This window comes from Protomyces lactucae-debilis (genome assembly GCF_002105105.1).
Source record: "Protomyces lactucae-debilis strain 12-1054 chromosome Unknown BCR37scaffold_11, whole genome shotgun sequence".
NCBI classification, from domain to species: domain Eukaryota; kingdom Fungi; phylum Ascomycota; class Taphrinomycetes; order Taphrinales; family Protomycetaceae; genus Protomyces; species Protomyces lactucae-debilis.
Window position 1 is genome coordinate 497,937 of NW_024468003.1, and position 13,209 is coordinate 511,145.

At 52.8% G+C, this 13,209-nt stretch overlaps 6 protein-coding genes across 6 annotated transcripts; 3 read left to right on the plus strand and 3 right to left on the minus strand.

The window, feature by feature from the left end:
• Window positions 1–84: 84 nt before the first annotated feature.
• BCR37DRAFT_393429 (uncharacterized protein) lies at window positions 85–1,974 on the plus strand (the record flags this gene model as incomplete). Its single annotated transcript, XM_040871303.1, has 1 exon — window positions 85–1,974. The coding sequence occupies one exon, from the start codon at window positions 85–87 to the stop codon at window positions 1,972–1,974; it is 1,890 nt and encodes a 629-aa protein (XP_040724964.1).
• Window positions 1,910–2,893, minus strand: BCR37DRAFT_47839 (Mis12 protein-domain-containing protein). Its single transcript, XM_040872333.1, has one exon. The coding sequence runs from the start codon at window positions 2,782–2,784 to the stop codon at window positions 2,011–2,013; it is 774 nt and encodes a 257-aa protein (XP_040724965.1). The 5' UTR covers window positions 2,785–2,893; the 3' UTR covers window positions 1,910–2,010.
• A 128-nt stretch (window positions 2,894–3,021) lies between these two features.
• Window positions 3,022–3,333, plus strand: BCR37DRAFT_387820 (histone-fold-containing protein; the record flags this gene model as incomplete). The annotated part of the gene is made up of 1 exon (XM_040870566.1): window positions 3,022–3,333. The coding sequence occupies one exon, from the start codon at window positions 3,022–3,024 to the stop codon at window positions 3,331–3,333; it is 312 nt and encodes a 103-aa protein (XP_040724966.1).
• A 1,629-nt stretch (window positions 3,334–4,962) lies between these two features.
• BCR37DRAFT_387822 (uncharacterized protein) lies at window positions 4,963–6,034 on the minus strand (the record flags this gene model as incomplete). The annotated part of the gene is made up of 2 exons (XM_040870567.1): window positions 4,963–5,760; window positions 5,828–6,034. 2 exons carry the CDS (start codon window positions 6,032–6,034, stop codon window positions 4,963–4,965), a joined length of 1,005 nt encoding a protein of 334 aa, XP_040724967.1.
• Window positions 6,035–6,873: 839 nt separating this feature from the next.
• On the minus strand, window positions 6,874–11,342 carry BCR37DRAFT_368720 (uncharacterized protein). Its single transcript, XM_040868305.1, has 2 exons — window positions 10,889–11,342; window positions 6,874–10,839 (listed from the first exon to the last, which is right to left on the minus strand). Exons 1-2 carry the CDS (start codon window positions 11,291–11,293, stop codon window positions 6,928–6,930), a joined length of 4,317 nt encoding a protein of 1,438 aa, XP_040724968.1. The 5' UTR covers window positions 11,294–11,342; the 3' UTR covers window positions 6,874–6,927.
• Window positions 11,343–12,337: 995 nt separating this feature from the next.
• BCR37DRAFT_380492 (60S ribosomal protein L7) lies at window positions 12,338–13,058 on the plus strand. The gene has a single exon (XM_040869504.1). The coding sequence runs from the start codon at window positions 12,541–12,543 to the stop codon at window positions 12,964–12,966; it is 426 nt and encodes a 141-aa protein (XP_040724969.1). The 5' UTR covers window positions 12,338–12,540; the 3' UTR covers window positions 12,967–13,058.
• The last annotated feature ends 151 nt before the right edge of the window (window positions 13,059–13,209 follow it).

The following is a 13,209-nucleotide window of genomic DNA, read 5'->3' on the forward strand; positions in this document are numbered from 1 at the left end:
TCAGAGTCGCGTTTGAGAAGTGCAACAAGCACCCGTCAAGCACAAGCACAAGTGACCAGGGAGGCTGCTCATTGCCCAGGCAGCATGTCTGACTGGCGGTCGCGCTCGATGCAGCGTCTGTCCAGCTTTTCAAGACCGGTGCCCTCATCAGAGGAGATACAGGGCGAAGCATCACCGGCAGCTGCACTCGAAGATCCAGAGGACATCCTGGCGCTGCCTCTACCGATAGAAATTTCCAACTCTATTCAAAGCTTTCTCGTCAATTTGACGAGTCCGATACACAAGGCGCCTTTCAATCCAGAGAAGCTGACGGCTATGTTTCAAGATTTCTACAGTGGCACCTTTGATTTGATGCTGGACTTGTTGCCTGAGCCGGGGAAGTTGAAGGGGACCCAGGAGGAGATGTTGACGAAGGAAGCAATGCAAGCGCGTAAAGTAAGACGGGCAGCCTTTGAGGAGAAGCATGCTGCCTGGCGGGAGGATGTTGAGGAACGTGTCTGCCTCGAGATGTATGAGAGTCTCTTTGAGCTACGCACCTCTACAGACGAGCTCAGGGACGAAGCACTCATGTCCAAGATTATTGCCATCAGTTTGATTGGCGTCACTCTTGAACAGCTCGGCGTGCCATTGTCGCGAGAGGAGGTTGATGCGATGCGGCCAACCATTACGCTGGTGGGCGAGAACCTACAGAATCTCAACAATGCCATGACGCCTCGTTCGAAGCTTGATATTCTGCTGCAATGTCACAAGCAGATTGTCGATGAAGTTCAACAAAGCAATTCAGCTGGAGAGGATGTGCACACAAGTGATGTTGCATCACAAATCGCAGAGGCGACGAGCGCTGCGACCACCAACAAGAAGGAGTCGAGCGACACAAAACATCTCGGTGCAGATGCGATATTACCTATCTTCATCTACGCCATCATCAAGTCGAATCCCGCAAAGCTCGTCTCTCACTATGAATTCATCTGCCGCTTCAGGGCGCAAGACTCGCTGACGGGAGAGATGGCTTATTGTCTGACGAATCTTGAAGCTGCTATTGGCTTTCTCGAGACGTTTGAGTTTACAGACGGCCAAGATGCAGGTGATCCACTGACGAGCAGTCTTGGTCCTACATCAAGCTATCAGAACCGCTCAGGCTCTCAAGCTTCGCTTTTGACAGTTGGGAGCGGAGCAAGAGCTTCTGCTGGAGCCCTTTCTGGCAGTCTTCGTGCAAGTGAGCGTGCACGCGCCTTGTCGTCTGCAGCGAATGATGTGTATGAGCTCGCAGATGAACGCATGAAGCAATTCGGTTCTCAGCTTGGGGCGATTGTCTCTAGAGTGAGTGAACACCAGAGCTTGGATGAAGTGCGGCATCTTGTTGGATTGCCAGGCGCAGGCAACGCCAATCCTCGTCCAGCAGCAGACCGACAAAAGTTTGTTGAGATTGAGCAGCGCGTCAAGGCGCGTAAAGCACGAGAAGGGACGAGTACACCGCCACGATCGAGCCGACCTGTGTCGATGATGGAGACGTCGAGTTTGCCAGCATCGTCATCGCCACTCAAGCAAGCACCTGCATCACCAGGAAAGTCTACTTCATCCACCACGCTTGCGTTGCAGACGTCGCCTGCAGCGGGTACTCTCAGCAGATCGAGTGTTTCTGCGACACGGCCGCTTTCAGGATCAGCCAAGGCCGCAGGTGCCGCATCGGCAAGCCGCTTCTCTGGCTTTGGCATGATTCGCAATTTCAGCAACACGTTGGTTGGTCGTGCTCCGGCGCCGACTGCGGAGATGGTACGGCCAAGGGAGATGACGAGCAACGCGACCATTATTGAGCGGCGCTTTCTTGAAATGGAGACTGATGACCTGACGATGAAGGATGTTGCTGTGCTGCTAGCTTCCTACAAGCAGCTTGTCGCTAGTATGGAGACCACCGTTGCAGAACCTGAAGCGTCATTAGAGAAGACTGCGGCCGAGGCATTCCCAGAGACATGAGATTAATGACATGATTATATACATTAAAAGCGACGGCTACGCGTCTTTCAGCAGCTCTGCCGCTGCCTGCAGCTCATCCACTGAACCAATTTTACCAAGAGCCGCCAGCTCCTTCTCAAAAGAACCATCCTTGACTGTCTCGAGGAGCACTTTTTGGAGATACTTGCCGCGTTCTGTCACTGGTAAATCAACATTGACTTGCTCGGCCAGCGCCAGCGTCTCTGCCAGTAGTTTCTCAAGCGCCTGCGCTTGATCTTTGACGAGGTCTTGTGATTGTTGCAGTGGCGCTACGCCGTACTCGACCGGTTTCTCATGTAGAAAGGCGAGACGCTGTGCGTGTGCTTGAATCAATGCTTGTTTGCGTGCGAGGTGTGCGCGTTCGCGTTGAAGCAAGGCTTTGACTTTACATGAAGCGGCATACGCTTTACGTGTGCGTGCTAGCTCTTCATCGAGCTCTGCACATTCTCCCGCGGCTGCTGCACCGAATTGAGCGTGCTCGTGATGCGCTAGCCGTATCCATGGCAGTACGTCTTGTGGTATATTGACGATATTTCGGAGGAGGTAGAGTTCCATTGCGTCAAAGTTGCGATCGACACTTGATTCTAGGAGCGTCTCAAACTTGTGTATGCCTGCTTCGGCTTCTTCATCTGGCAGGACTGTGGGTGGTAGGGACTGAAACAGCTGTTCGAGAGCATTGACTGCTTTGTAGAGGAGGGCATTGGCTGTATTGATGATGTCGTCTACGAGGGACAAGGGAGCGAAGGTGAGGTGCTCGCTGATGAGCTCCTCCTGCTCAGGGAAGGAGGCCATGCGCTGTCTCTGTCGCTTGGAGGATGCCTGTATACTGAGAGTGCTGCTGCTGTTCAACTGCTGAGTCGCATCACAACAAACAAACAGAATAAAAACAACACAGCACAACAACACAACAGACCCAGAATCCTGATGAGCAGCGCCCGCCCACAAACTTATAAGCAGGCGCAACCACCCCCCAACTCATCCACAACCACACACACACAAGTCTAAACAACTACCAACACTACTACAAACATGTCTGGACGTGGAAAAGGAGGAAAGGGACTGGGCAAGGGAGGAGCCAAGCGTCACCGCAAGATCCTGCGTGACAACATCCAGGGCATCACCAAGCCTGCTATTCGTCGTCTTGCCCGTCGTGGCGGTGTCAAGCGTATCTCTGGTCTCATCTACGAGGAGACACGCGGTGTTCTCAAGACTTTCCTCGAGGGCGTCATTCGGGATGCAGTTACCTACACAGAGCACGCCAAGCGCAAGACTGTCACCTCGCTCGATGTGGTGTACGCACTCAAACGTCAAGGCAGGACCATCTACGGTTTCGGTGGCTAGAGCACTCGCTCAAATGTTGGAGTCTTGTTCCTCTCTCAAAGCGTCAGCGTTGTACAGAATCCCATTGTAAATACTGCATCCATCTCTCTTGCTCTTGTTTGCCCTGTCCACTACTCCTGCTGTCTATTTGCGACCGTTTGACTTTGATTGCGCTCCGTACATCTACGCTCTTTTGATGCGCTCTTCATGCAAGCTAATCCTCCTCCCTCATGGCCTCTTGGTTCATGCCGAGCCATGTCCTGCTGGATGAGACCATCACCCTCAAGCCAGCTGATCCTACTAGCTTGACCTATGCACCGCTTTCTGGCTACCTGCCTCTCATCTTTGGCACCATCACGCTGCTCTCTACGGAAGCCAATGAGCCGCTTTCTATGCATGTCAAAGTCTATGGTACAGCGCTTCTCTGTATGCCTTCTAATGACGAGAGACACGCTAATAAGCTAGTGAAAGAGCATATCCGACTACGCCAGCGAGGCGGCGACGTCGCACTGGGAGTTGGCGGCTTGAGTCTCTGCCAGTCTCTACGGCTCTTCAGGATTCAAGTAGACGTGACGATTCGTATCCCAAAAAGCACCACCCACCTCAGCATTTCGTGTGGTCCACTTTCTGTGCGTGTGCAGAGTGCACATATGCCAAACGGCACACTCACCATTGCTGCCCAGGAGGGTAGTACCATTGCCGTTGAGCAAGTCACGGCACATACACTCAGCGTCTCCACCCAAGCAGGCTCGCTAACATTCAACAGCAAGGGAGACGTCGAAGTAACAGACACGATTGAAGCCAGGACCAAAAGTGGTCATCTGAATGCTCATGGCGCCCTCTATGCCCAAACCATCCGTTTCACTTCCGTGCAATCTGGTTCAATGGATGTACGATGCTCAACGAATGCAAGTCAGGCGTCGCTTGCAACTCGTTCAGGTCATCTCGGTGCTGACATGACCTTTTCTGAAACAGCAGGCAAAACTTGTATCTCTAAATTCTCAACGCGCAGTGGTGCGATGCATGTCAAGTTGCATCACTGGTCAGGTTTGATTCTTGCAGAGAGTCAGAGTGGTGCAGTATCAGTGCGTGGCGTGGATGTGCATAAATCTCACCCAGGTGCTGGCTGGCGATTGGGTGTCGAGGTGCGTCTTGTCAACACAAAAGGGGCACATACTAATGAGTCTAGGATGCGAAAGCAATTTGCTCTTCCCGGTCTGGGGCGATCACCGTCGAGGCCAGTGCTGAATAGCTGAGTTCCAACGAAGGACACAATGAGATGCGGTCATCTGCATTGCATCTCATTGGCTTGTGGCCAATACTCTTGTGCCCGTGCTTGCCTGCAAGGAGCACAAACAACCAAGAGATTGCCAGTTACACAATACACTCATTATGAAATTGACCCCAAGGACCATGAGAGGCTTCAAGAATGTGCACAGCCATGCACAAGTCAGTCGGTGGTGCTTACACCGCCAGGGGTAGCTTGACGGCACGGTGGGTAAAAATAGCAAAGCAACAACTTCATGATTTCGAGTACAAGCTGCTCTTGATGGTGATATGGTAGAAATACATGCTAGTCATACAAAGCTGAGCATAATATGCCACCGCGTCATCTTTGCATGTTTAGCTCAACAGAACAATGGATCTGCCTCACAGCAGAGCACTCGGTTCCAAACGGCGTGGTTTTGGGCTGCGGCTCGGTGTCGGTGGTGACTGCCTGCCACTTGTCGGACGACTCGCATCCTCTGCACTCAACAAGTCAGCCACACGCATACCACCTGGGCGATGCGCAAATGTTGGTTGGAAACGACCCCTGGGACTGTCTTCAGATGACGTGTCCCGGTCTGCATCGTTGGCATAATCGAGGCCTTCCAATTTACGCTTCTTCTCAGACAAGGGCTCGTCGAGATCGCGCATATGGCTGAGACTGCTGCTGTTGGGTCGTGTGTGCAGGGATGCTGGGAACTGCGCGGGGCTCATAAGACCGGTTGAAGGTCTCGTTAATAAAGCGTCTTGATGGCTGTCATTGCTGTGCTGGCTGCTCTCCAGGGCGCTTGCTGCATTACTCAAGACATCGAGACCTAGCTCCTGTTGTCGAAGGCGAGCAGGCTGATTGTCGCTGAAACGCATGGCAGATGTACGGTGCTCGAGCAGTTGCGCTTGCAGGTGGTTGATTTCAAATTGCTGGCGATGGTTGGCCTCGGCGAGCTCAAGACAGCGTCGCTTAGCCTTACGATGGCGGCCTCGAAAGAGGGCTGCTTCATCTTCTGCCTGGTGCGCCTCTTGCTGCTCAAGGCGAGCAAGCAGCATGTGCTTTTCACTGAGCACAAGCTCATCCTCGACCTGCTGTCGTTTGTCAAACTCATCCATACTCTGGCTGAGCAGCTCAAACTGGAAGCGAAAGTGCGCCGAGCTCGTTCGCGCTTGGCGCAGCGAGGCACGCAATCCCTGTATGCGTGAAAGTGCTCCATTGAGCTCATGTTAGCCTTGTCAATACATGTTCACAGAAGCATACCAAACGTCGGGCTTCTTCATCAGACAGCGAATGAACGCGGGCCTCTGTCAAAGTCTCCCACCCTTCGAGCTCATTATCGAGATTGATGGCGGCAGCGTCAATGAGCGCCTGCGACTGCGCTGGTCGGTGTCGCGGTGCCTCTGGTGTGCATGGCGTTGGATTCTGCCTGGGCGATGATGCGCGCTCTGGCGTACGGCACTCGGACATGCTTGCGACGGGCAAAGGAGTCGCTCTTGTGTTGGAGGCGACGAAAAAGAGAAGGGTGTGTCGCAAGGAATGAAAATGCTGTCGCTCGAGTGTCTGGCGGTGACAAATAGGTCGCGACGAGAGCCTCTGCTGCGTACGTGCGTCTGTGCCCTTGCTCTTGACCTGGGCCTGCTGCCTGGCGTGGTGGACTGGTGCTTGTGTCCAGCCTTCTTTCTCGGTTTTCTGTTTCTGCGCGCAAACAAGACTTCCACCAGCGGGAAACACACAGAGTCAGCGGCCGTAGAAGGGCCTGTGTGGAGAAGCTAGTAAGTCAGAGGGGAGAAGAAGGCTGCTTTACAAGGGAGGTCAGCTCAGACTCGCTATATGTCGTGATCCGAGATATCTCTGTCCTGCTCAAGCGACTTGTGCTGCTGGTGGTACAATCGCACTCTTGTGATGAGGAGAAGGAGGCCCATGGGCGCTCGCCTGCATCTTAAAGAGACGCACAAGGTGGGCGATCAGGCCTCAGGCGCAAGTCGGCCCTCTCCTGAATCATAACAAGCGCCCCTGTCGTCGGTGCCGACCATCTGCAGCGCATGTCGCATCCTCGGTCCCTGTGTAGCCATGGAGCACACCCGGAACCAGCACCCACAGATGATGCGGTGCTTCAGGGGCTCATTCTCTGCCTGCTCGCATGAAGATGAGCTACGATAGATCTAGAAGATGACGGCATGGATCGCGATAGATGCACATCCCCGTCAATATAATCTCGTCCCGCTGCAGCTGTCAAATGCTTCATCTCGCTTGCATCTCGCTTCCAACTTCCACCGCAACGGACAGCAAACACATCCAAGACATGTCAAGTTGTCATGATTGTGAATAGTATCTGCTATGTCTGCTGACTATGCATCAAGCTACGCACTGCAAAACGCAAACAGCCCAGCCATATCCACGTACCGCCTGCCACACTTGCGCAAGTAGCTATTTACAAGCAACCGGTAACGCTCAAAGGGCACACGCAACTGCTCAGCATTCACCTTCAGCTGCTGGGCTTGCTCCTCTGACCCAAGTGCAGCCACAGTAGCACCCAACATGGCCTTGTCCACATCGAAGAGATGGTCAAAGTACAGCAGCTGATTGTACAGCATCTTGTCGTTGTACGCATACGCCATCACACCACGACAGCCAGGATCCAAGCAGCGCCGCCCATACACACCGCACTGCTGCGTCCGCGTGCCACACGCAGAATCATCGCATACGAGCCAGTTCTCGTAGTACTGCGAGATGAACTTGCAAATTTGTGCTTGCAGCTGAGCCTCAATGGATGCTGGCTTCAAGGGCTTGCTGCAGCGATGGCATTGCAGGCCCTGTGGTGAAGCCATCAGCGGACATGTCACCAAACCAGCGTATGTCGCTTCGTGAGCACATTCTCGGCATCGCAATCGCAACGGCTCTGCATCGGCGAATCGATCTGCATCAGAGATGGTCGACTCAAACAACGTCAATTCGCGCGCTTGCTGTTCATGCACTTCATGCAACTTGTACTTGTTTGGATCAAGTCCAAGACACTCTGCAATGCGAACACGGTCAGTCCCCTCAATGGGTGCACAAAGACGTTCGAGCGGTGGCAGAATTTGATGCGCAAGGTACCATTCATAGTCAATCTTGAGCTCCGAGTTGGACTTGGTCACATCACCTGCTGGGTAGGCTCGCTCTGCGACATGTCGGTCATCGCCTGGCTCGCCGGTGATGATGTACTGCATCACGTCGTTGACGCGGACTGGATCGCCTTTTGCACGACGCTTGAGGGCCACTTGAACATGCGGCATCGTCTTGCCATTGGGATAAGCTTCAGGCTCTTTACCGAGCTTGTTGAGGATGATGAACTTGCCCTTGGAGAAGTCACCATTGCGCATCTTGCCGCTGAATTCGCGTAGGTAATCGTGAATCTGTTCCACCACAAGCTCTGTCTGCTCACCAGAAAGGATGCGATCGAGACAGTACTGCGACGCTTCCTTTGATAGCATACAATACTCTCTGCGCCGCATATCAAGACCTTTGACTTCCGTCTTGGCGACCAACTTGCCTCGTTCTTCCATCAAGACTAGTGCGGCATACTTCTTCTTGGCATGCAAGAGCATGCGTTGGAAGACATTGTCAATGTCAATCTCCAGTAGTCTGTAGCGCTCGTTGACATTCTTCTTGAACTCATTTCCAATTTTCACGGCGTCTTGGTAGTTATCGACGTTAGTGTTGATCATGACCGAGTCTGTGTCACCATAAATAACTTGCAGCTGCTGATCATCGGCCAGCTCTTTTGTGTTGGTCAAAACTTCACGGCCCTTGAAAGTAGTCAACATGGCAAGCGGCCTTGCATAGAAGCGAGAGCGCGTGTATCCCAGACATCCGTACATAGAGTTGGCAGTCAGCTTGAGTGCTAGTTGCCGAATCTCCCACCCTGCCTTTTGTGCATCCGTAGCGTCCTTCATCTTGAAGAGCTTCTTGACTTCGCGCCGACGCTCAACAAGTGTGGCAATCAGTCGCGGTAGGATACCTTGTGCCACATCGCCTGGCGGTGGATCCGGCACCACTTCTTCTCCAGATGCATCATGCTCGTCAGTGCGGACAACAGTGGTGAAGCAAATGTTGTACTCCTGAATGATGGAAGGGTAGAGCGAATTGAAGTCCATGACAAGGATGAACTTGTCATACAAGCCCTTTTCAGGCTCAAACACGAGTCCTCCCTTGAATTTGTCCTTCTTCTTGCCAGCCGGTGCGTCACCGTCCTCATTCTCCTCGTCCACCGTGGCTTTTTGCTTGCCCCAGGACTTGTCGGGGCAGATGTACTTGTTTTTGTGAAACTCATGCAGGAGAATAAACTCGTTACGCTGAGCGCGTGTACCACTCAAAGTAGCTGCCCAAGAGTTGCCGGCCAAGCAGGTGAGCTGTTTCGATAGCGGGAGAATCTGTACCTGAATAGCAATAGCAGTCTGGTAATACGTGTCCATACTGCAGCGCATTGTGAAATCAAGTAAACCCCTGGCAGTCTCTGTCAATGCGGTTGCCGCCTTTTCATTGTCAACTTCTGGACGCGTAATGCCAAGTTCAAGCTTGCAAATCTCCGTCAACGTCCAGGACTGTGCGCGGATAATGGATCGACCGAGGTCATTGGACAAATCGCACATGAGCCGACCGACAGCAAGTTGCCGCTCTGCGAAAAAGCCAGCTCTGCCAATTGCACGCGGCCATTCTGACCGTTTGTATCGACCGACACGGTGCCATGTTGTGATTTTCTTCTCCTTGAGTCTTGCCAGCAAGACACCAAAGCCAACGGATTCCCAGTCATGTCCAATGACGATATCCGGGTCAGACATGTGCCATCTCGCAATGAAATTGTTGAGCAAAGCTGTTTCGCTGCGCTCGGTGGCGATATTTTGACGTTTCGCCTCACTTTCAAATCCGTTTGGAAAGACATTCGAAGGAGGTCTAACGACCGTGTAGCTCGTGCAAGGCAGCTTATCAGCTGGCATCGGGTTGTCCAAACTGACATTGTTGTATGTTCGTGCACTCGCCACAACGATTTCAGTCTTGTTGTCCTGCTTGTTGAGCACTGTTCTCAACGCAACAGACATGATGGTCATGGGCGGTGAGTCAGGGAGCGCTTCCTTTGCAGGCTCTGATATGGGCGAGACGTGCTCTGGGTCATTGACACCAAACTCAAAGCGCGTCCATGTTGTATTCACGCCAACTTTGAAGTCTGGTTTGCTGATGCGGAGCCAGCACGGTCCAAGGACCCGCCTGAAGAGGACAAATTGCTCAAAGAGTGCAGTATTGGTGCCGAAGACGTGGCTGAAGCATTCTCCTTGCAAATCAATGGGCAGAGTTGAGCCTTTGTAATCATAAAGCACCTTGAGGTAATCACTCTCTGCAGGAATATTGGGCAGCTCAAAGGCGTACTTGCGTGTACTCTTCTTTGCCTTGAATTCTGTGATTTGATGCCTGCTCATGACCGTGGTTACTTCAGCATGCAGGTCAGCCATGGTTACCTCTCTGTCTGGTTCACTCCGCACATGGTCCCGGGGTAGGAAGAAGAGGTTGCGAAGTATTCCGCTGACACGGCAAAAGGCAGAAGCATAAGTGTCTGTGTTGTGGTTGTGTACTTTGCCAAACAAGCACAAGACACCATTGATCTCGAGATAGTCTGTCCAGTAAAAGAGAATGGTGCCATCCTCAAGGACAACGTCAGTTGCATCAAGCTTGCCTACGGGCGCTCTTGCAGGAGATGACTCTATAGTGAGTGTCTTGTTGACATCTTGCCATGCTGTGTCCACGGCATCTGAGCTCGGCACATGTCCAGGGGATGAGACGGGCTCAGCTTTGGGCATAGGTCGTGATGCAGACAAGTTGACGGTCGGTGCGATTTTCCCCTTGAATGCTTGTGGCGCTTTGACTGCAAAATCTTCCTCGTCATCGTCATCTGATAGAGCTTTGTGCTTCCGACTCGCTGCAAGCGTTGTGGGCGAAGACGGTGCGGGTGCATCAGGCATGTCCGTATCGTCCTGTTGCGGTTCCATGCCATGATCGTCATTGTCATAAGATGCACGGGAATTGCCATTCGCGTGGCTAAGTCCGAGAGAGCCATTCATATGGGAAGTAGTGCGTTTGTGCACGGCAGAGCGCAGAGGTGGAGACGCCGCGCGCTTCTTGGCAGGTCTCACTGCTGACTCTGTGTCTCGGGCCTTTCTCCGCGCAGGCACAGCATTGGTAGGCGCGATATGATCAGCCAAGAGGCCTGCCATGAAGTCATTGTCCTGCTCTGTCGTTGTCTATTCTGTGTTAGTCTTGTCTGCCTTGTCGAGCTGAGTGACTGCATACCGCTTTGACTGGCGCTGCTGCAGCTGCTGGCTTCTTGACCAGGTACTTGCTGATCTTGTCGACTGGCGCGTTTTCGTCCTGCCTCTTTCCCTTGCTCTTGGCCTTTGCGCCCTTCTTGCTGTTTTTGCCATTCTGCTGTTCTTCATCTGAACCATACTCTTCTGCGCGTTCCCACTCATCCTGACCGTTGTCCGCATAGCCAATCCCGTCGTCATCCACCACAAAGTCGTCCTTGTCGAGCCTGTCGCGTACGACCTTCCTGTAGCCTTCTTCGTCTACTTCTTCGTAGATGTCCTCTTCTACCTGGTCCTTGTAGCTATCTATACGACGTTTTCCGGCCTGCTTGAGTGCACGGAGTTCTGCAAGTGCATTCTGCTGCTTGGCCCGTCCGGCGCGCGAGGACATGGCTGCTTCGCTTGGTGGAAGTCCGTTTGTGCCTGAGTCGCGTCTGCCCTGTCGCCGTGTCGCTGCCCAACTCAAATTCGCGTTCTCAGACCGCAACCCAAAAGGCAGTCCCAGCAATGGTCAACAACACACAGCACAATTCAGAAATTTGTTTCTTTGAGTGGAAGGGAACATATGGCACAGGAAGAGACTGTCCACGCCCAACTCATATAGATCATGTCCTCCTCTGCGTATGTACTTCCACTAAGATCGCATGGGTGAAGGAGCACAACATACAATGGACGGCGACAGTCCTGCAAATCTGGCCATCTAAGCGACGAGACTGAGCTCACGCCAGTCGTAAAAACAGCATGCATCCCTCACAGGGTGCACTGCGACCTTCTCTCTCTGCGCTTCAGCGGATTGAGTTGTTGGGACACAAGACTCATTTAGAGTCTTTGTCTCTAAACCGAGACTTGCAACCTTGGTCTCCAGCTGGACATCTTGACTGACTGTTCCGCTGGAGGCTCAAGCTAGCTAAAACCCTATATACGCACTCATCTGCGTCTGGGACGTTGTTGCTTGAGACTTGTCTCTGCGACCAATTCTATTCGTCGATGCAGCGTCAGCCCTCGTTGCTGGCTTGTATCAGCGTCCAACGGACCAATCTACAGCGCAGTCCCCCTTCATTGATGACGCTTCCTGCCAATCTCCACTCACACTGGATTTGCGCCCCAACAGATCAATCTTGAAAAGGGATGCAGCTAACAACCCTTCTAGTGCCGTCCTCAACCCTATCCCGGTTCCCGAGTCTATCCTCAAGAAGAGGAAGACCGCCGACCAGGCCAAGACCGACCGTGCCTCTGCTCTCGCCGAGCGCAAGAAGGTGAGTACCTCCTGACCGTCCACAACGATGCAAGAGAATTGGCTAGTGATTACAAAGTGCAATCAGAGTCAGACATGCAGACAACACAACTATAAGTATACCATCTTTCGGGTCTGAAGCGATTCTCTTGCATCCATCGACGCTCATCTGCTATTCAACGAACAACAACTAACAGATTCAGGCATCAAAGTCCAAGCGTGAAGTCATCTTCAAGCGTGCCGAGAAGTATGTTCAGGAGTACCGTCAGGCTGAGCGTGAGGAGATCCGTCTCAAGCGTGCCGCCAAGGTTTCTGGTGACTTCTACGTCCCTGCCGAGCCCAAGCTCGCCTTTGTGATCCGTATCAAGGGTATCAACAAGATTGCGCCTAAGCCTCGCAAGATCATGCAGCTCATGCGTCTCATCCAGATCAACAACGGTGTCTTTGTCAAGCTCACCAAGGCTACATCGCAGATGCTCACACTCATCGAGCCATACGTCGCATACGGCGAACCCAACCTCAAGTCTGTCCGCGAGCTTCTTTACAAGCGCGGATACGGCAAGATCAACGGCCAGCGCATTCCTCTTACCGACAACGCCCTCATCGAGGCATCGCTCGGCAAGTACGGCATCGTGTCCATTGAGGATGTGCTCCACGAGATCTTCACCGTGGGCCCCAATTTCAAGCAGGTCAACAACTTCCTCTGGCCTTTCAAGCTCTCCAACCCTCTTGGCGGCTGGCACGTCAGGAAGATGCGTCACTTCATTGAGGGCGGTGACTTTGGTAACCGTGGTGAGTTCATCAACGAGCTCATCCGCAAGATGAATTAGACATCTCACTGCATATCCTCATTGTCCATAGCGAAGCCTTTACTTATGCATGACAGCTACTGCTTGCTACATCCATGTGGTCACTCGTGATCTGCCTTGAGCTTTGCAATCTTCTCACTTGCCTCTGCTTTCGACAACGACGCATCTTCAGAATCCTTGTTGCCATCCTCCAGCACAGCGAGGTAACGCTGCTGCTTCTCCGTGCTCGGGTCGCTGCTTTCTGTGAGCTTGGTGGCGGGCGTG

Coding starts and splice junctions, on each gene's coding strand:
- BCR37DRAFT_368720 (XM_040868305.1), bottom strand. CDS start 11,293: ATGTCCTCGCGCGCCGGACGGGCCAAGCAGCAGAATGCACTTGCAGAA. Junction 10,840..10,888: donor CAGCAGCGCCAGTCAAAGCG/GTATGCAGTCAC, acceptor AACACAGAATAG/ACAACGACAGAGCAGGACAA.
- BCR37DRAFT_380492 (XM_040869504.1), top strand. CDS start 12,541: ATGCAGCTCATGCGTCTCATCCAGATCAACAACGGTGTCTTTGTCAAG.
- BCR37DRAFT_47839 (XM_040872333.1), bottom strand. CDS start 2,784: ATGGCCTCCTTCCCTGAGCAGGAGGAGCTCATCAGCGAGCACCTCACC.